We start from the raw sequence: 24,038 nt of genomic DNA on the forward strand, positions 1-24,038 counted from the left end.
AGCACAAATTAAACTTTCATTTATTTCAACAATAATACCGGGACCACAAATTTCTTTATTTTGGTTATTTTCAAACTTCCATATACATACTTCACGTAGATAGTTACTCCAATCAACCACAGCATTTTGTCCCATTTTTAGCTCATGTTTACAAAAAGTTACTGAAAACATTTCTCAAGTCCAGTAGTATATGAAATGTACAATTGTATGTATTGGTAGTCTAGAACCAGTTAACCAATTGTTAGCTCTTAAACCCTTTTCCTTCCGGCAACTTCTTTTCTGACAACGCCATCGTGACCCCTTGATGAACATTATATGGCCATTTTCACATATTTCTCTAGTTTTAACTATATTATTTTTTTGTAAAAATGTAATTACAGTATCATTGTTAAAAACAACTGTAAATAATTCATTAAAATTAATTTTATTTTATTTTATAAAAAATTAATTTTTTGTATTGGTTTGAATGAAGTCAAAGTTTAATAAAATAGCGAAAGCCAGCAGTGTACTTATATGGTTTAATATAAAAAGTACAGTAGTTTTTCCATTTCCTAAATAGATCATCCATCACAAGCTAAATACGATAATTGTAGGTATAATAACGGCACCCTATATGGCGGGGTGTTAACAAACAAGTACCGAAAATAATTCAAACTAGTGCATAATATATTTATATAGTATCTACTTAATAGAGAACGATCTAGACGTATTTTTCATTTTACTTTAAGTAGTGGGTACTTTATAAAATGCATACAACTTAAAAATTATCAATTTAATAAGATACTACTGCATTCAGGTAGTTTAAACAAGCCCCATTCAATGATAGAAGTTCTATCATAGAACGCCATACTTTAAGAATAACTTTTCGTTTGTTCACATTATTTACATTATATATTAATATTACATTAAGTTAGTATAAACTGGGAACAGTATATTCTTGTGAGTCTTTATATTCGATAATAAAAATGATTAAATCTAAACATCGCTCAATTTTAACGGATGATCATTAGGGGAATTGTTAAGGACTGCTCTAACAACGTATATAATTCCGATTTCAAAAACCTTACGAAAAAAATTAACACGCAACAAATATGATATTCATTAATAATTAAAAATAAAAATAAATGCATATTTAAATATTATATTTGTAAATTTTTTCTATAAATTGTAATTTAATAAAATATTATACTAATTTAAATACATAAATTCATAGGTATTACATTTTTTTTTTTTTGTAAAAATGTTTTGTACCTTAAAATAAAATACGAGCCGCAGTTTGGCCACCCTTACTATATACCTAGTTTATGTTTTAGCAGGATTATGCTAGTGACATGTAATTTAAAAATGTAAAACTAAAATATTTAATCAACTAGACATAATTTTTTAATAGTGTTCCCGACGTTTCTAAAATGTTTTTAAGTTTAAAAATTGATTGTGAGTTGTGATTTACCAATAGTAATTAGAATTAGATATAGTTCATTTGATTGAAAAATATAATTTTTTTACTCGGTCACTGCAGAATAGATTGTTATCATATGCGTGCGAGTGTTTAAAATAAAATTACATTTCCTTAGTACGTTTATAGTATATATACCTACCCAGCCACCTATTCAACAATTATTATTATCAGTCCTTAAAGTTTAAGTTGAATACTATGTGGACAAAAATTCTAAATTATTTTTATTCAAACATATTCAATTTCACAATTGACGCAATTATTATTGTATAGAATTCTTTATTGATTTTTTCTGAATAAGGACCATTAGGACCTATTGGAAATAAAATATTTTATACTATTTATGTGCCATCATGATCCTAACGCAAATGTTGAAGGATGTTTTTATTGACAGTTGCTTAGTAGAGCAAAGAACGAAATTATTGTGCAAAATCAATTCTAAAATAATTTACCCGGGATTATAAAAGTACTTTATATGAAAATTGAAACTACTGAAATAGATCAAAAAGTCAGTGAACTATCAAAATTGATAATAATTTATAATAAACATAAATTTTTATTTTGACTATATAAAATATAAATTAGATAGACATCCACAATTCATTGCTAACATTAATTCTACAAAAGATAATTAAAATTATTTTTTTTTTTTTTAAATCGCAAAAGGGAGGTTTTTCTTAGTAAAAAAAGGTAATTTAAAATGAGTAAATAAAAAATAAAATTCATTCAACTTTCAATTATTAATCAATATCCAGGTCAGGACTTTTATAGGAATCCTATGGCAAACATTTTCCCGCTATAATAATGCTGCTAATGATTATTTGCAACTAAACGGCCGAATGCATAAGGACTAAGGAGTTGTCTATAAAATGTTCTTTATGGAATATCCCAAGACGCATTGGATACTTTACCCATCTCTGTTCGAGTTTCAATATAAAAACCCCTTCGGCATGCATGCTTTATGTTGTCGATTGTATGAGCATTATGCGCTGACGAGATAAAAGTAATTTAGGAAAACAAGAGAAATGCGGCAACGAAAAACTTTTTAAGTATATTAGTATAACGGTTGTAAAAACGAAACGCATTGTATTCAGGTAAACACGTCTGTCAATTAACAAAGTTATAGGATTGCGGTAATCTATACTAATACGGTTACAAATTTAAAATACGATTTTCGTGACAGAAAACTGTTCAATATACCTTATGCTCAAACGTTACTTCTGTACCTAAATAGTACACATAATATGCTATTTTTTTTATACAATTGCATCCTTATATTATTGTTTATTTAGGAAATGCTGTTATATAACCACGAGTACTACCAGCTAAAATTATTTATACCGGCCATTAGCTAACATTATTCGAAATATTTGGCTTCAAATTTTAAGTCGCATTTGTAAATTTGTTCCATTAATAAAATTAATATTATTGATAACGACTGTGGTTTGATATAAATAGGTATTGAAACTCTGAAAAACATATTTTTTTCAAAAAGATCTACTATGTTTAAAATGTTTAAATTCTCGATTATTATTTCTCAAAGATATTTTAATTTTTTTCTCGCCCAAGTTCCATACAAAGAATTTTGATCCAACGGAGTTTTGAGAAAATACAATTCCCGTTTATGTACAATTTACACCATAGATACATCGTACATGGCGGCTGTTTTTTTAGATTGATGTTTGGTGTTTTCCATTGTTCACTTTCGGGAAGACGAATAATATGTAAATATCATACGCTCCAAAAAAGATCGTTTCGTCGATGCAATACACTTCGGTTGTGGTTTACTCGTGGATTTGTGGTGAATGGGAATAAAGGCTTTTTACTTTTTTTTCTATATTGGTAATTCGGTTATATCATTTAGAATACTCGCAAGGTGTGTATACAAACGAGTAAAACATTCAAATTCACTACCTGGTAACGTTGGTCGATGAGTAGTATCGGAGATCATTAATGTGATATGTATTAGGTAGTACACTAGTACCTAAACGTCCTAAACCAAATTAGTAATTGGTAACTAACAAAAAGAGCAACTACGAACGACATACGGCAGTATTATAGTGACGCCGCGCGAAACATACACCCGCAGACCAATAGTCACTTTGGAGTGTATGTTTGCGTGTGTATACGCCTGAAAATGTATTATTATGTATTACTAATATTATGTTTCACAGTGCTAACTTATATTTTTATACATATCCGCTTTCGATGATATTAATATTATTATATCGACGCCGGACCTTACGTCCTATATGCTATGCAACTATGAAAATATAAGTACAATATAGATATAAGGTGTAGATAGATACCGTTATTGCAATGTATATATTTTATTACACTTTATTTTATCATAATAATATAATTACATTTCGTCTCTACAATATTTAAACGTTTCGTGTTACTATATCTATTATTGATAACATGCACGTGGGTAAGCCACACTCAATGCCCATATTATAGTAAAAAATACAATTTTTAAATAAACAATGTAATTATCATTGTTACTACGATATTTAATACTGTTATGAAGTACATCCTTGGATTTGGTCGCTTTAGTTTTCTAAAAACCGAGAATCTCCGTTTTTAACTTAATGGATTTTGATTTATTTTATCGTGTTAATAAGATAATCGAATAATTCCATAAGAAATATCATTATTCTATTATAGAGATTCGACTTTTCAAAAATATGTTTAATGTAGTTTTTCATTAATTTTTTTTAATTAACAATTTAATTTTGATGATTTTAAAGTGGAATTGCAAACTATTTATAATATAATGACCACGGATGTTAGGTTCTCTATTCTATTCATGTCTCACCTTGGTGATGTATTACCTGTATCTAGTATACCTCCATTTTGAAACAATAATAAGTCATCGGGTTTTGAGTGAAGGTCGGTTAACAATATAGTTAAAAGAATTTAAATTGCACGTATAAAACATTTCAATTCTTCTTGCTTATATTTGATAAACTTACTAAAAATTTGATTGTATAATTGACATCTTTTAAATTAAAAAAAAAAAAACACAATAAGGTATTAGCGATATAGATGGTATACATACATTACTTCTGGACGGACCGCGGATCGATGAATGTACATTATAATCAGGGCTCAGGACTTAAAGCATTTGTTTATTTTTATGGATTATGTCATGTTACAACACGTTCAATTATGAAATTTGAAAGTGCTTTTTTTTTTTTATTTTTTCAACGTTTTTTTTAAAAGCTGCTTATTTTGAGTTTTTCGTATTACTTTTACTTTTTTTTTACCAGTTTTTCTACTTTTTATAGTTTTTTTCAGAAAATCCCTCGGAAAATCTATAAACAATAAGGCAAAATGTCTCGAAAGTGAAGTTCGTTTTTTTTTTCATAATATAAAGATTTATTAATTTTTTTTAAATTTTTAGTTAGAAACTTCTCCTAATCATTTTGTTATAAGAGAACGCCATACCCGCATGCGTTGTCTCTGTCTTACAAACGTACATCATAACAAATTTTTGTTCAGCAGAATACATTTTGTGATATTAGCTTTAGTATTAGAGTAAAATTAACTTATTATCAATTTTAAAGGTAAGAATATTATCTAGACAATGACATATGATTTTATTGATATTATCATTTTAAAGTGAGTTACAGCTATGTGAAATATTACAACTTTAAAGTTGCGAGATTTAATTATATTATATTTAGCACAGTCAAAAATTATGTCTAGTTACTTTATCATGTAAAAAAAGTTTTTTTTATTAAATATTTTTGCTCAAATTTAAGTTTTTTAATGCTTATTTAACTGTTTATAATGATGTTTTTTAGCGCTTATTTTAATGATTTTAAGTCCCGAGCCCTGATTATAATATACCGTAGTATGTACCTATTGTTTTTACAACGATGTGTTGTTTTTTTTTTATGTGTTTATATGTAACATTTAGAAGCAGAAAAAACTTCCAATTTTTAATTATGAGAGTGGTAACAAATTTAATTAAAAGTAAAAAATTCCCAATGCTTTTTAACTGAGAAAAACTAAAAATAAAATGAAATTATGTACGCAACACCAGTTTTCGATTAAATATCGATTTTATTTTTATTTGTAATATTTTAAAACACTAAAATAAATTACCATTAATTTAAAATAAGTAGATAACCTTGAAATCATCATTCCATTTAATTTTTATAATTTTTTACGTAAGTACCTATAAAGTGACCTATAAAGTGGCCTATACATATTTTATATTACGATTTATTTTTTTTAGGTACAAAAACTGAGGAATTTAAAATTAATATAATTTATATTCTCTTAGTTATTAAATACATTTAAAATATACATCATGATTTATTTTCATAAAGTTGAAAGTTCGATTTTTAAAAATATTTGGCAAAAGTCACGAAAATTTTCAAATATATTCTTTAGTTATAAATGATATTAAGTTTCAATTGTAATATCAAGGACTTAAAAATATAATAGAAAGTTCTTCATCAGTTCATCACTTGTATTTTATTACTAGTAGCTTTTATGTCACATTTGTTTTTTTATAAAGTTTGAAATTTAAATATTGACAAAATTCAAACGTACGATAAGTTTAAAATTTTTTGTTATTTTTTTGTAATTAAAAAAAAAATAACTCGTAGAAATTATTCACTATTGTTTAAAGTATGCTGTATAGCTGTATATATATATGTATATATATATTGTATTATTATTATTTTTATAATAAATATACAATCTATACTACTTAGCATAATAAGTATATGTGAACAGAGAAGAAAGGAAAAACATGGTATGCGTGATTAAGAAGTCACCCACTAGTGACTCTTTACTTGAGGCCTGAGGAGTGAGGGGGCATATATATTTAAATATTTTTTTTCTCGAAAATCTTGAAATTGTAATACAAGGTTCTTTATAGGTGCTTGTTCTATCACTAGATCTATTCAAGGTATAATTATTTTACAACAAAATAAATAAAAATTGATTTTGTTAAAACTGGTGTATTATATAATTCTTACTATTTTTTTTAATGTTTTCTCTATATTTAGCTATTTAAGAAAACTGCATTGCTTGTGAAAATTATCTCTCTTAAATAACTACTTTGAAACATTTCCAATCTAAAAAAATTGGTTCACGATATTTTTGAAACATTCGCACACAAAAAATATTTTCACGTATTTTTAACTTACACAACACATAACTGACAAATAATGTGTATAAAATTAAGTTTCCACTTTATTTTAATTAATTGGTTGTTTTTAAGAATATTGATATTTTTACATTGAATTTGATTTCAATAAGTAGTAATTAACGTTATATAATATAATATAGCTATTATTAATGTATAATTGGTACTAACTAATAATTACTAAGTAGATAGTTTTTAGCACCTTAATTAATGTAATGATTATAAAAAACTTTAAAATTTAAGTGATAGTTATGTATAAAGTATAGCACAAACGTGAACGTCATCTAATTAAAAATAGAATACTTAGGTATAGTTGTATAAATGTTTTCTAATTGGTTAATAGATGTTAACTTTAAGGTGACTGATGAATCTTATAAATAAATCAGAGTACCGATCAAATCACCGCTTTAATCTAAAATGAATGAAATTAGTAATTGTAAATGACGTTGACTTAATTGTATTATATTAAACTTTATATACTCTATCTGTATTATCAAAAATATCGCGAATATTATTTATTTATTTTTCAATTTTCTAAATTTTAAAATTATAATTACGATAAAATTGATCAAGTATATTATAATTTATGATTTTAATCTATTACATAATTTATCTACTATAATAGTATAATCTAATGTTTTATAAATAGTTAATATTAGTAATAAACTAATAACCTTTTTAATAATTTATATTACTTAATTGGATAGGGTAATGCTAATGCACTAACAGTTTACTGGATAGGTACTCCCGGAATTATACGTATTTGCATGTTAAGTTATAGTACAACTGTATGCACGCGATTCAAAATATCGAATGTTTTATATCAATCTAAATTTTATTTTACATATTTTGACGATTATTATTATTATTATTATTGGCCTTTTGGTTCATAAATGCGTATTATAGGTAATTTGTATATTTAATATGTAATGAATCAACTAGTTCAATTTAAAAGGATATTTTCGCACCATTTGTTTTCTTTCTTTGACACACGCGTAACATAGCAAATCTACATTCGGCAGAACCAATCTTATGATGATATCTTTAATATTAAAATGTATTGAGTATTTGAGTTATAATTAAACTTAAAACTAAGAGTATTGCAACATGTTTGTATGTTGGATATTTTACGGTATTTAAATAATATTTATTCATGTTAAGTATGTAGAATATTAAAATGTAAAAAGCCAATTTACAAATACAGAAATATTGTTAACTTAAAGTAACGTGTGGTCCAGAAAGTGTGTTGACATCTTTCTTATGGTAAATCCTATTTTATTGGAGAAAAAAATCAGTTGACATTGTTGTTGTGATTATTAGTGGAAAATGATAATGTTAAGTATTTTGATGTTTGAAGTTTGAATATATTAAAAATATGTTTTTAAATTTATTTATTTGAGTTTTTCTTGTAAATCTCAAAAAGTTTTATGTTATTAAAATAACATTTTTATCAAGTTTATTATGAAGTCTGAAATATTTAATGTATTACATATGCTGAAAAGTTTTCCCTTGCATATTTCCATAGTATTTAATAACACTTGTTATTTTATATATTTACAGGTATATAAACCTAATATTATGCAAGTACCCCCTTTAATACTGAGTCGATATTCGATTTTTGAACATCAAAGAAATCGTTAGAAAAACATATTATATTATAAATTTTATAATATATGTTGTCGTTTAAAAGAAAAAAATTAGAAATAATATTTGAGACACTTACATTTACCGATAATAATATAATCGCGCCATTATTAGTGTATGTAGTAATATAAAAATACAGTATATATTTTTTTATGTACAATTTTATACTTAGTAAAATAATACAGATGTATTCAAAATTTAAAATCGTTGAATTATATACCTACTTCAGTATATAATTAATTGTTATATTATACACATTTTAAATACGGTATAAAATTCGAAATCTTTTTTTTCAAAAGATTGTATTTTGTAATTCAATAAAAATATGGAAAATTAAAGTTTGACATTTTTTCATCGGTTTAATTTTTACCCAACCCTGCTTAACCACTGAGCGCGGACAATTTTAAAAATGAATTTAATCTTTTGGTTTTCGTAGAAATGTTCCACATTGGATAAAATAATATTCTATTCCTATGCGTACATAATTTCGCGTCATTAAGTGTACGTGTTGTAGAAACTATAATGTCATAATATTATTATCGTTATCGTGTTGTACGACAGGAGTGGGACGTTGAAAAAGGTTTGCCGAGAGGAGTCGCTGCAGGTCTCGGCGACGACGGCCACGGCGATAGCAGCAGCGGCAGCCCGAACGCCCAAAACAACAATTGTTGCGACAGCACCGACGACGACGGCGTTCACGGCAAGCAGCGACTCGGCGGCGGCGGCAACAGTAAAAGTACCGGCGGTGGCGGCGGTGGTGGCAGGGCACGCGGGGCGGTGTGCGTCGCGGTAAAAGTCATCGTCGCCGCAGCGGCGTTCACTGTGACGTGCGCGTTCGTATGGTACACTATGGGCCTGCCGTTCCTGTTGCAAGTCGTCGCGGTCGCGATCATCGCGTTTGTCGCCAGTGGCGGCTACAAACTCGTCTACCTGGTGTACCGCACCGCTCCCAGAGACGTCAGGTCAGTTCTAAACGTGGTATACGACGACGATAATGTTATTAGTTATTTTGTAGTTATTAGTTATTACAATATTTACTTACCATTTGTCTGTACAACATATCTATTCTATGGTATATATCATGACGATTAATTGCATTATTGTTACCGGCTGTATAGGCGTAACTATATATAGGGCTTTAATTTATCGGACGGGGTAGCGTACGACGAGACTGAGGAGGACCTGACTTTTTTTTTTAAACAAAAAAAATACGACATAGACGCCATAGTGTCGGGTTGTCAGCCTCGCGTACTCATAACTCAATTAGAATATATTTGTTTGCAACGTTCAAGTGTACAACAGGTATATTTTTAATTAAATCGAATGAGAAAAGTAATGTTTACGATTTTACGCGTAGACACGCTTACCAAAAAATTCTCAGTTGGCTTCGAACAATTTTTAAGTCCTCCCCCCCCCTCGAGTTGCGCCTATGGTATTAAACAAACGCGTTAGTATAATAAACATAATATATTATACATAACAGCATCCACAGTGTATTAATGAGGGCACACGGAACAATAATATTATCGCGACCGAAAACGCCGCCGCCGTCGCCGCGAGTAGATTGTTATTACGATTATAATAATAATTATGGCGCGCATTCAAGACGATTAGATTTATTGTTATTTATTATTTATTATCGTCGGAGACCGGAGTCGTATATCGCGGGACGTGTGTCATTTCAATACATTCCTGACGACTACTGTCGTGTTTTCGCGACAAGTAGTTTTCCTAAAATGTTTTTGTTCGGAATTCGCACCGACGTATATCTAACGCATTCGTGTGAAGCCCGCCGATAGCGTATAGCAGTAATAAATAATAATAAAAAGTAAATAATATCATATTATTTATTCGTGTAGAAAATGTGTATGTGATATTATAGTGGAAAAATCAATTATAGAGACAACCAAAATCAGATAAATACTTACTGACAGCCGATGGTTAGCTATACGCAAATTATCGCACTAACTTTACATCTATCTATTCAATTACAAAAAAAAAAATAATTAAAAATTTAGATTTTCGATTAATTTTACAATTGACCTGGGCCGGGACCCGAAGTCCGTCCACCCTTCTCGGGATGCCTGTGATAATAATACGATGTAATATGATAATTAATATTATATCGAATAACACTGCGGCTACTGCAATAATAACCGACTTTCCTGTAAGATAACAATTCACTAACAAACGACGACTGTATTTTTTACACGTATATAGTATGTTTTCGTAATAACTATATATACTGTACAACTATATGTGGCTCGTGTATATTGTAGCATTTGTAGCACCCATTTCTCAATCGAAATCCACGAATTCTTGAAATTATTTCAAAACCATAGTTTATTAGTGTACGTTAGTTTTTAACGTGTCGATGGCAATATAAAAATATACACGTGGGTAATGGATCGTGCAGGCTAATGAGGTATTTATTAAGTGGATTTCCAGGCAATCGTGTCATTACTACACTAGGACACCTGTAGTATAATAATGTGACGTCCTTGTATCTTAAACGTACTTCATCAACGTATTTCTTTTTTATCGTAGAGTAGTATATTATAACTTATATAAGTTATGTTTTTAATTTTTCACATGTCAGTTTTTTTTTCCATGCCTCGTTTTTAATCCGCGTAACTAAGATCAGCCTGACCAAGTTCTCGCCTCTCCTTTTCTGTTTATTGAATGCACATTTCATATTAGATTTACAGTCATCGTCATAGAGTAAATACGCAATGGAATTCTCCTAGAATCAATATAATATGGTTTTTCAAAATAATCCTCTTACGTTTTCCTATTAGGTAACACAAATAGTAACACACTTAGTTATTCGTCAATATGTATAATATGTAGTGCAGTATAGTAAACTCATATTGATATAATATTTCGTCTAGTCGCAATTCAATTAAGTGTGTATGTATTACATTGCATAGTACCGAACCACTGATGCGTTTGAGTTTCGTGTAAGTAACCCATATTGGTCATATTGGTATAATTAATTCGATTTTGATATTTTTAGTAAACACGATATTTTCTCTTTTGGGTTGTGAGTTTCCAAGTTTCTACTCTTATGACACATTCGTCCTAGAGTTTAATTGATATTGTATGCTTATATAAAACCGAATACACCTATATGTTGGATTGTACATGATATTACACTGTATACTTATGGCCATGTACAAATACACGTTGGACTTCAAACAAATCAAACAAGTTTTACTACGACTATACAATTGTTGACTAAGGTTAACTTGGTTTCACTCGAAGTCACATATCCAAATATACCGGTTGTCGGCCTAAAACTATATTTCGCGGGTGTATGCTTCCTAACCTTATTATATTAAGTTATATAGCACATCTAAAAGTATTATTTTTTTAAGATAACCGATACCTAACTATGTACTATGTATTAATTGTTATGATGTTATGTTGTATTTAACTACTATACAGTCAGTGTAGTTTAATTTGTAAGCGTAAGTCATATTGATTATAATATATAAAGTAAACTTGTAATTATGTACTGTGTTTTTATTCTAAATAACAGTAGGTATAAGTGATTATAATAGGAAAAATTATAATGAAAATCGTATATTTTTGATTACGCTGTTGTTAATACTTTATTCATATCATAAAATCAATGTTGATACACTTCATTTTTTATAACATTTAAACTTTAAATAAATTCGTCAACATTAAGCAGACGATTTAATAAAACTTATCATATTTACTGAACTTTTCAGAACGACTATTCTGCTGCATAGTTGAATATATTAGCATTCATTATTGAAAATTTCGTATTATGAAAAAATCATATTTCCTATTCACATAGTAGAATAAACGGCAAGTTAGCTTAAATAATTTGTCAAAAAAAAAAAAAAAAATAGAATAACAATAAAATCATACAAGAATTATTTTTGTAAATACGTAATAAGTAATGCATAATAGTTCGTTGAATTTCAAAGCCGAAGTAATGGAAATATTATATTAAGCGTAATAAAAGTGTATTATAACATCAAACTAACATTTTAAATTTAAAACGTTTTAGGTATAGGAATTTTCTCATTTCGAGGTTTGTTGAATGAAATCTTCTACAATAAACATTAATGATAATTACTAACTCGAAATGTATTTTGTGCGGCTGTGAAACTAAAAAATAATAACGAAACGTATTTACCGCGATTTTGATCGACCCTAGTTCTTCCTGATGTACTAGTTAACCTACAGAACGACTCTCGATACACGCTTTTTTATTGAAACTGGTTTATCTAGTATTACAAGATAATATCATTAAGTCGGTCACGAGTGAAATATAGTAAGAAGCGTAATAATAATAATTAATAATAAACGTATACGAAGATATTAAACTGTTTGATTTGTTTCCTTATTCTACATCATCGCAGTTCCAATTACAGTTTTTTAAATTTCAGAATTGAATAAAATGTATTGGACTGTATACCTAGTAAGTTTTTTAAATCCATATCATATAATTCGGGCACGTTTAATCAGAATTTTGGAGATAGCGTGCTAACTATAAAAATCGTCTATGCGTGAAATCACAATTGCTAGTTTTATACATAAAACGAGCAGACTATAATAATATGTATTATTAACATATTATGAGCATTACACATCATTTATGAACTCCGATATTCATACGATAAATTACTGTCATATTTCTACTTGTATAATGTATATACAAATGAAATCAGTTGAACCGACGTCAGAAAAAATTAACTCGAAATTATCATTTGAATAATAAACTCGTTGTGCGCACTATCTGTACTAAGTACATATTCTATACATATATACTAGATGTATTAATATATTGTTTTATCGTTGACCAATAAAACTTTTTAATAAATTACTGAATTGTATAAAGCTTTTATACGATTTCCTATAAAACCAAAACCTTTTAACTATTAAATTAATTCAACCGTAACATGAGTTCATATTTATACAATTTGAGCGTGTAAACTCAACCTTTAAATACAACGGCCAATACGCTTAATAATTGTAATTCAATAAGCCATATTCGCCGATCCGCATCATATGATTGTTCATAAAAATTTTAGATAAAAATATTTACCGTGAGCCGCATCCCTAATGTTCTATTGATTTTATTTTTAAACATTGTTTGATATGGCCTTTTTTTTACACACGCACTTGTGAACAAAGTGTATGTATTATGCTAATTTAATTTACATATACGTAATTTATTATTTCATTAATATACCTCTTAATTTGATTCGCTAGAAATTATGTTTCTAGAATGTACTCTTATATACTGCTGGAATGCATCATACGAAATATTTCTATATTTCTATTCAGGTGTAACTAAGAATGAGTAGAATTTCATAAAAATTATTTGATTTTAATAATCCTATAATGGATAAATAACAGGTGAAATAGATTATCAGAATATATAAACGAAAACATTGTTCAACATATCAAATTTAAATTTAATTTACAAAACTGTAAAAAGATAAAATTTGAGTTTCTAAAATTGCTATACTAATAAATAAATAAAAAAAAATGTTTTGAACTGTTGTCAAATGTCTGAATCGTGAAATTAGTACCTATATATTATGTATTGATCAAAATGTTATTTCAATAATGATGTAATACCTTTTTATGGCAAGAATATGGTTTCTTACATAGAAATAAATAATTTTATTCAATAATTAAATAAAATAACCAAAACTATGAAATTTAAGTTACAGCTCATTAAGCTGCAATTCTAATTTTTTTTAAATTATTATTTAGTTATATTTTACATGTGACATGTCTTATCGCTTTTATTACACATAGTTTCTTGAATAAAAAAATGTAATAACTCATCGAACATTATCGTCAATACTATAAACTTATAACTATCTGAATCTCTAATCTCATTTATAAGCTAATTTGTATTCCAAGTGAATTTATTGTTCGTATAGCTTTCAGTAATTTAATTTCTCCAAAAAATTCATCTTGTACGTGATTTTTGTATGTTTTTTGCGTCAATTAAATTATTGTATTTTGATAAACCGAATTCATAAACATTACCATTTAAATATTAGTTGTTCGTTTTTCTATTTTTTCAGTAAATCATTTATTTTATACTTAGAATTCAATACGTACATATTTATTTTCAGACCTTGATATGTTTTATTTTAGTTTATCCCTAAAATCATTTCACGTTTAGAATAAAATAATTTTTACCTATCGGTTATTTAAAGCAATGAAATAGTTATTCAAACAAATGTGTATGCAAGTACACCTACTAATTTATATTTATTTTAATTTGTTGCTGTTTATTTATTCATTCATTACTACTGTTAAAATTATATCTTAGCATTTTATTAAATATATCTCAAGTGTTGAAACCAAATTGCTTATTATGAGTATTGTTTTTGAAATTAATTGAAATTTTAGAATTTGATTGAAGTGTTGATTATTTATAAATGTTAAGTACATATTTATTTTCCATTTTAATTGACCTAGTTGTAAATTTAATAAATTTAATTATTTTAAATTAATTAAACTTTGTACAAAACAAGTTTTTTTTTATTATCTGCTGTAAATAACAACAGCACTTTGAAATCTTTATGCAATAATGCACAGTAACAATAATTGAATACAATCACAAGTATAAATATTAATTATTATAAGGTAAAGTTTGACATTATATTTCTGCTTTCACGGGTAGAGAAATCTTGTACTTTAAGTTATATTTTAAATACTTGAACATAACGTATAATGTAGAACAATAAATAAAGTTATAAAGTTAAAACACTATCGACAAACGATCTGTCCAATATTTATACACTTATGAAAAAACCACTTGTTTTTTGTCATTCAAGTGTCTAAGTTCCACTTAAAATTGAGATTTTTTTATAATGGCACCTATATGATTCAGAATTATAATAAATGAAAAAATTAATCTTTGCTCTTATTTTAGTTCTTGAATTTGTGGTATTCAATAAAGGAGTGTAGTGAGTGTACCTAACGCTAATCATGTTTGATGCGGGCACGATTTAATTTAACATAATTTTTGTAAGCCAAATTTACAATTTATATTACTGTTGTCTGTTACAAATGCATTTAAATTGTACTTTTGTGTTTTGTATAGTATAATAGTATAGAATTATTCAAAATAATTCATCCAGTTTCAAATGTTAATAAATTTTAAGTTTTTAGATTTAGAATGATAATTGATTCATTAACTAAGAGGATGTCATATGTGTTGTCACCGTCTTATAACTAGTTATAACGTAAATCATAATAAATTTGCGTTCAGCGGAATCAATTTTATACTATTAGCTTTAATATTAGTCAATTTATCTATTATCAAACATAAAGGTAATAATATTATCTAGGGCATCTCATAGACTTTTATCGACATTTTAATTCTTAAGTGAGTTACAAGCGTTTAAAGTTTTAATATTTTACATAACTATAACTCACTTAGTAATTAAAATATCAATAAGATCCTATGGGATTCCCTTGAAAATATTAATACCTTAGTGTTTGATAACCGGTAAATTAACATTAACTCTAATATTAAAGTTAATAGCATAAAATTGATTCAGCTGGACGCAAATTTACTATGTTTTACATTCGTATGATGGAGACAACACATGTGTATATGAGGCCCTTTCAATAATATAATAATGTTTACAATTTTATGTATGGAATTTATATTTATAAGTTCTATGACTTACTTTCATCATATGAATAACATCAAATCATGGATAGTTAAATTCATATACTATACCTGTTTGTTTCGGTATGTCTATTGTAATTGACTCTACCAATTTTTTTTGTTCCTGTACGGTTGATGGTAATGACGGTATTACGTGGGTACACATTATCTTTAACATAATCACAAAAGGAGAAGTCACACGTTATAAAATCAGTGGACCTAGACTGTCGGGTCCTAAGCAACAGATAAATCATTTTGAATAAACTTAAAATAATAATACATACTATGCGTTTATACACTAACCACATCGTTCGTTTTAAGTTGAAGAGAATCTTTGACTGTTCGATTCTAACATATTATAAGTCAGTAAGTCATTACTGTTTATATCATTCTATAAAATACATCAAAACATTATTGGTTTTAAAAATGAGCACAATCTATGGTATAAAATTAATAAGATAAAAAAATATAATAAAACACTTAATATTTATTGATACTAATATAATAATATTAGGTACACTGCAGTATACTTAATGCTTATCATATAAAAGTATACTGAATATGTTTTTGTAACGTTTATGATAATAAATCACATTTTGTCTACAAACTGAACGGAGTGAATGTATTGATTTTACAATGATGTGTATTTTTTATTTTATTATTTTTGTGTTTGTCATCACGTTTTGGAAAAGTAATAGTGCTTTGATTTTTGAATCCAGCTCCATTTCTAAAAGAAAATTGAATATAGTTGGTAATTTAGTGGGGTCAAATGTAAAAATTTCCGATAGTTTTCAAAAACGTCAGGAAAAACACTAAAATAATACCTAACGGAAAAACGGGAATTCTTACGCATAACTAGTTTTCGACAAAATCGATATTTTTATTTTGCTGTAACTCAAAAATAAATCATTGTAAATACTTGAAATTTTCACCAAATTTTTATATTAGCGTTATCTATTTATGATTGAATTTTTAAAATATTATGACTTTTTTAAAGCTACTTATAGACAATTTAAATTTTCGATTTTTCTAAGTTTTTTTTTTGAAATGTCGATTTGGTATTCCAAAAATTCTTAAAAATGTAATACAAAGTTTATTTTAAGCTTTACATATCTTTCTACGAAATATGTCAAAATCGCGAAAATTTGCATGGCATTTTGAAGTTGAAAATTCATATAATGTTTGTGATTTAAACTTAAGGTTAAAAAACCCAATACAAAGTTCTCTATAAGTTTTCCTTCAAATAACTGTAAAAAAACTCCAGCGTCAATATAGTAAAAATTTTATGAGCGTATGAAGTTTAAATTTTTACAAAATAGCATAAAATAACGATGTATAAAATGATTTAAGATATTTATTGTTATTCAAAAAGTATGTCGTAGAAACCTGAAACTTTCATCCGTAGTTGAGATTGGCATTTACTTCTCATAATTTTCCTTTCAAAATATTTCACTAAGTTTTATGCTAGTTATAGCTAGTTATAGGCGTTTGAAATACTCGATTTTTTAAATCTTACTGTATGGAAGTATACAAAACTTGCCCTAAATCCTACTTGAAAAATAAATTACTTGTATAAAAAATAATATATTACAATTTAGTAATATGATATACCTTAGACTGATAAATCATCTCCGTTCAGAATCGGTTTTCGTATATAATGATACCTATCATTGCATTCAAATTTAACACATCCATAACAATGACCCACTCGACACCAAATGCACCGCAGAGCGATATCCACTTGATGCCTACCTCTTTTTAATTGGTTTCTGCCCTAATCTTAGTGCCGTAGCCAGAGCGTTTAGACACTAAGAGACATGGCTGTCTCCATCCGAAAAAGGTTTTTTAATTATTGGTTTTTAAATGTGATATATAATAAAATTTACACACCAGCTATTATATTAAAAATTTTAAGAATTAATTAAGCTTGAAATATCAATTGATGATTATGCCAATAAAATTTCAAAATACTACATGTTTTTTCTGTAGTTTCAAGAATAGCGGGAACTCAAAAACACAGTATCACATTATGATATTATATAATAATAAATACACATGTAAAACAATATTTTAGTCATGTCAAACATTTTATTTTGATATAAAACGAAGAATGTTTTAGTATTGTGATTATACAGTACCTATATATTTTAGTGATAAAGTTTGTATTATTTTAATAATTTTTTTTTTTTCAGAGCACTATGTCGTTTTTATTACTTTTTGTACACCGCGAAGAAATTGGGCAAGAAAAATTGGACGGTCGCAGATGTATTCAAACACAAAGTTGTAAAGAATACTCCGCACAAAGTGTTGTTCGTATTCGAAGACAAAGAATGGACTGCGCTGCAGGTTTGTGCAAAATGTCGCCTTCTATACATATAATATATAGATATCATACGTCCCTGAAATGAGTTAGTAATTTTATAGGCTCTGAAAAAAGTATCGTCTCCGATAAATTGTTAAAAGACTCCGACTATCATAGAATAAAACATTTGTCAAGCATATAATATTGCATTTAAAAAAAGGTTTTCTAAGTTTATACACTATAAAAAAATATAAAAATTTATTCTGTTATAATTTATTGAATATTTTAATTTAATTATAATTACGTTGTTCCGTTGTTCCAATAATATACATCACAGACAGTTTTAATTAATACCAATTTTATGGAACATGCAAAACACAATATAAAGATGAAAATTAATTTAGTGACAAATATTATATATTATACAAAAGTATTATGTTGTTATTATAGTCCCACGGATTTTTAAGAGTAAAATAATTAATAAGATGCGTTTACTGTTGTATTTTCTATATAATTAATTGGTTATCCCTTAGGAACATCATTTAGCCCTTTTGGTTTGATTTTTCTTCGAATTAGATTATTAATATTAATGTTACACTACCCATTTAAAAAATAGTGATCATTGATGCATAAGGGCCTGATAAATAATTCATATTTTTCTTACGAGTCCCCCATACGAATTTTAATGTGGCTGTTTAGATCAATGTATTTATTTTATTATTTTGATATTATACATTTATACCAACTATTAAACTTGTATAATATTCAAAGATTCAAAGATAAAATAAAGAAATATATATATATATATATATATATATATATATATATTATCAAATAAAAGCTAATCAAAAGCTATGAAATGTAAAAGTTTAAATTTTTTTCAATTCAATAAAATCCTCGAAAGGAGTCTTATGTAGTTTAAAGTTATTCTAATAATTTGTAGTTTATCGTTGTGGATGATGGTTAAATTAAAATATCAAAGAACTGAGTAATAGAGTACAGATAAATAAATAAATTCGTGTTTAACTCCTATAAATTTGTTTTTTATCAACGTTATTACCCAATTCTTAAAATTTAGTAATTTAATCATAAATCTCATTAAAAACGTATTATAAAAGTATAAATTTATTACATCACTTGAATTCGTATATATCTATTAAACAAGTTACAACTTGTATTCGGCGCAGGTTTGAATGAAAACTATGTTCGTTTGTGTTTGAATTATCACGCTAAGTTTGTTGATCAAATCATGGGCGCCGGGTTTTGTGTTGCTTGAAACTCAGACATCCCGCAAAACCATAAAACTCGACGCCCGTGGGTCAAGTTATTAAATCTATTAAAATCAAGGTTCTATAATATTGTATTTTGCATTTTTGCTGAGTTTTACTATTGATATTAAAAAATTAAGTCATTAAAAGCAGTATTATTTATGATTTTAAAGTTTATTTTTGACTTTAATTTTTTAATCAAAACTTTTTTATTTGGATTAGTAAACTTTAAATAAAATAAATGTAAGAAAAATGTAATTTCTATTTGTATTGTTTAAACATATAGAATGAATACAATTACAAAATTAACAGATTTTTAATGTGATAAAGTGCAACTTTTATTTTTGTATACATTTGTATTGAGTTATTATTTTTATATAGATGTGAAAGTAGTGTTTATTAAATTGTACTATACTAATTAAAATTTATTTTATTTACCCACATTATCCTTACATTAATATGACAATTAAAATTGACTATATTAATTATGTATACCTTTTAATATTTTAAAAATCAATTATTAATATAATAAGTAAGCGGGAGGTATACATTTTTATAGAAAAATGGTTTTTCGATTTTAAAATTGAATGTCCTTAAAAATTAAGTCGTTTAATAAATGTCAGTATGTTGATGGCTGTTATGATATATTAAAGGAAGTAAAAAACTTGCTTGTGGTCTAATTTTCAAAATGAATTTCTTATGATTGAATATCAGAAATACGTTAATCATATTATGTTATTCAAATACAAATAAAATAATAACGATTTAAAGGCTGCTGCTAAAGAGTAAAAACCAGTTTTTATATTTAGTGGTAGGTTTAGTACTGAACCTTGGTTTTATTTTTTATGGTTACTCGATAATTCGAACCCGGTTTAGACTCTTTGAAGCTTTAACAGGACCTAGTTAAACTGATTTTGTATAACATGTTTTCTTATATTATATCTAATTATATCCATGACTCATCGAAGGTATAAGATGATACTTACTATACTTGAAGTTTTTTTATATGTTTAACATGAAAATTAAATAACAGCCTGTATATAATATCATATACATAAAGACATAGTTTATAAAACATTATATATAGGTATGTATAACAATTTTAACATTTAAACGAAAAGTGGTCTGAAAAACATACATAGATAATAGATATACGGCAACTCTTTTTAATACAAATAAACGTATTATCTTACAACTTACAAGTCGTAGGTACATCGATACGCTACGGTTACACATTTTAACAATTAAACTTTTGGTCATTACTTATCATTCTCTTTAATCACATAATGATTTATATGGGCGCCATTTTAATGTTTAAGAATTACATTTTAACAAATTTTACAGAAAAGTTAAATGTTTTAAAAAAATTAACAAATGTAAGTATTGTCGTAATATTTTTTCACGATTTGTTTGTGTTGTACGTTTTAATAATACTTATGTATATACATAAATAAACAATTTATTTTATCTAGTTACCACTGTAAATAATATATAGGTATATATATAATTAAATTATACCGTACGAATTAGAACACTTATGAATGTTATATTTTTATTTATATGATCTAAATGTATTGCCTAATCTATACGACATTTTTTATTGAGACCTATACTTTGAAACCTTAAAAGATTGCGTTTCTGCAACTTTTTTCGTCTAGTTGTAGTATTGTTCATATATTTACTTTGTGTTAACATTATTGAAACATGTCCTAACAGGTTGAAGAATACAGTAACAAAGTGGCTAATGCCATGTTGGAGAGAGGTTTCAAGAAGGGCGATGTGGTCGGATTACTGATGGAAAACCGACCTGAGTTTGTAGCCACCTGGTTAGGCATGTCCAAAGTGGGCATTGTAAGCGCGCTAATCAATTACAATCAGAGGCTGGTGTCGTTGGTCCATTCTATCAAAGTGGCCAACTGTATGGGTTTGATTTACGGATCCGAATTGACATCGGGTAAGAATATAGGCTACAGTTATTATACGTTTACATGGTGCCGTTAAAATGGTTTTAAATATACAGATAATTATATTTACTGGTAGAAAAACGAAACTCAACCTTTAAGTAGGGAAGCGAAAAGCACCCGTGGATATGAAACCGTTTTAATATCACTTCCGGGATTAAAATCTTATTCTTGAATGCATTTAAATCCGTTCTTTTTAACATTTTCTTCTAAGAAAAGATTATCTTCAACTTTTAATTTAAATCAAAATATTTTTTTTCATTAAAAATAATTAGTTGTTTACTTATTATCGAAATGTAATTATTTTAGTCGTACAAAGTTTTTTTATAAAATATTTTCAATTTGATAAACATTTTATTATATTGGATATTTAGTTCAACTTCTGTAATAAGAATTATTTAAATTTACACGTGTGGAACACTCGATATAGTATAATATTTCAATAATATACTTACTACCTTTTACCAGTTCGTATAACTTTAAGCCCTGGCGTTACGTTGTAAACGTATTAAATGAAACAGTAGTTGCAAATAATACTGGTTAATAATTTTCATTGAATTCTTAATTCTAAATATTAAATGAAAAAACTTTATTTACAAATAGTAACGAACCTGATTATTCGCGATTCTTATAACTTTTTATATGGTATATGCCGATTGCAGATCGAAACTTATAATAATAGATACACAGAGAGTGTGTGATTTTTAACTATTTTATAAACTCCACATGATATAGTCGAGAAAAAACGTATTTTTTTATTGTACAATGTTATTACATAAATAAGAATTCATAATATATAAAAGTCATATGTCCAAAATTCCACATGAATAAATTTTTAGAATTATAACAAAATATTGCGCGTTATATTCATTGTTAATATATATATTTGTAATTTAGTCAAAATCTGAATTACAAATATTCATAAAAAATAATTGTGTTTGTACATTTTTTAAATTTTTAGTTCCAGTATGAATTACTTTGAGGAACATTGTATTACATTTTTAAATCTTAGCTATGAAAATTGAGGATTAAATTTTTTACTACAAAATACTTTTAGTTTGTAAATTCAAATAGTAAAATCAAAATTGTATCATGTCTATATGTTGGCATGTATAACGTATAACATTAAAAACTATATAAAGTAGGTATATGTATAATATTTTAAATAATTTAAAAAGATATCTATGGTTATTCGTTTTTGAATTACAACAAAAAATAAAAATCTTTTGTAGAGAATAGTTATTATATAGGTAAATATCGTAAATAATGTCGTAAACATTTTAACTATAAACGGTCATAAAAAAATTATTAACTTTCTGATAGAAATTTTTAATACGGGTTGAAAAACTTATAAAGTAAGAACAGAAAGGTTATTACTTATTATGAATTTCTAACTAAAATTGATTTGTAATAATTTTCAAGATTTTGACAAATATTGTTAACATTTTTACTTTGAATGCTTCTAAAATAATGTTATCACTTTCAACTGTAGATGTTTTTAATAAATTAGAAAATGAACATTTTAATACGAACTTTATATTAAATTTTTACCGATTCATAGATTTTTTCAAAATTACTTCATGCATACAAAATTATCATGTAGATAATTAGTAAAAATTTTAAGTTTCTACGGTCATTTGCTTTTGAATTATAATAAAATGAAACAATAAATATTGTCGAAGATTGATGAAACTGCGTAAAAATTCGTGTTTTTTCTTGTTTTTCTCAATTAATTAATAAAATACTGGGTATTTTTTATTTTGACCTCTTTATAATACAAATTAGATCCAATTTAATATCCAATACCACCATTAAATTTGAAAATCTGACCATTTTTACGACTTCTTATTGTGTATAGTGTATAATAGACATAAAATAAAATTATAATTTTGAAACCAATTTATTTATCGTTTTGCTCAAAATCTAACATTTAATAAAAGTATTTTAAATTCATGTAAAAGTAAAACTTACAAAAATAAATCTTAGATTATATAAAAAGCAACTTTATTCAATTTATTTTTAATTACAAGAATCTTATCTTTTATTAAATTAGGGTCTTGAAAAATATTAGAAAATTGTTTGTATATTTTATTATATATTTTAACAAAATTAAATGTATATTTTAGTATTTTACTATTTTATTGAGTATATAAATCTTATCCTTAATTACATTATATTACACAATATTTATTATAATTGCCTCTGTGATATAGTCATCGTATAATAACTTTTTAACAAGTATTTTTTTTTTTTAATACTAATTAAGATAAATGAAATAAAAACTTTTTTCAGACATCGAAGATATCAAAAATGATCTGGACAAAGATATAAAACTGTTTAGATGGTCGAGTACTCCACCGCCCACTAACGACGGTACTTACTTGAACCACATTCTGGACAAATCATCGCCGTCCGCTCCCAACCCTCCAGAAAAACCCGGTTACAACGACAAATTGCTCTACATTTACACATCCGGTACTACGGGTTATCCGAAAGCAGCCATCATTACCAACGTCAGGTATAACGAAAATCGACATTTTTGCGATGATTTTGACAGGC

At 26.6% G+C, this 24,038-nt stretch overlaps 1 protein-coding gene across 1 annotated transcript in view; it reads left to right on the forward strand.

The window, feature by feature from the left end:
- Positions 1-24,038, forward strand: part of LOC113555847 (long-chain fatty acid transport protein 4-like) — a 47,656-nt gene that overhangs the window by 17,846 nt on the left and 5,772 nt on the right. Inside the window, exons 2-5 of the mRNA XM_026960411.1 lie at positions 8,829-9,229; positions 18,141-18,294; positions 21,235-21,472; positions 23,772-23,997. Of these exons, the coding sequence (XP_026816212.1) occupies positions 8,829-9,229; positions 18,141-18,294; positions 21,235-21,472; positions 23,772-23,997 (1,019 nt within the window). The remainder of the gene's footprint in view (positions 1-8,828; positions 9,230-18,140; positions 18,295-21,234; positions 21,473-23,771; positions 23,998-24,038) is intronic.

This window comes from Rhopalosiphum maidis, chromosome 3 (assembly GCF_003676215.2).
Source record: "Rhopalosiphum maidis isolate BTI-1 chromosome 3, ASM367621v3, whole genome shotgun sequence".
Taxonomy (NCBI): domain Eukaryota; kingdom Metazoa; phylum Arthropoda; class Insecta; order Hemiptera; family Aphididae; genus Rhopalosiphum; species Rhopalosiphum maidis.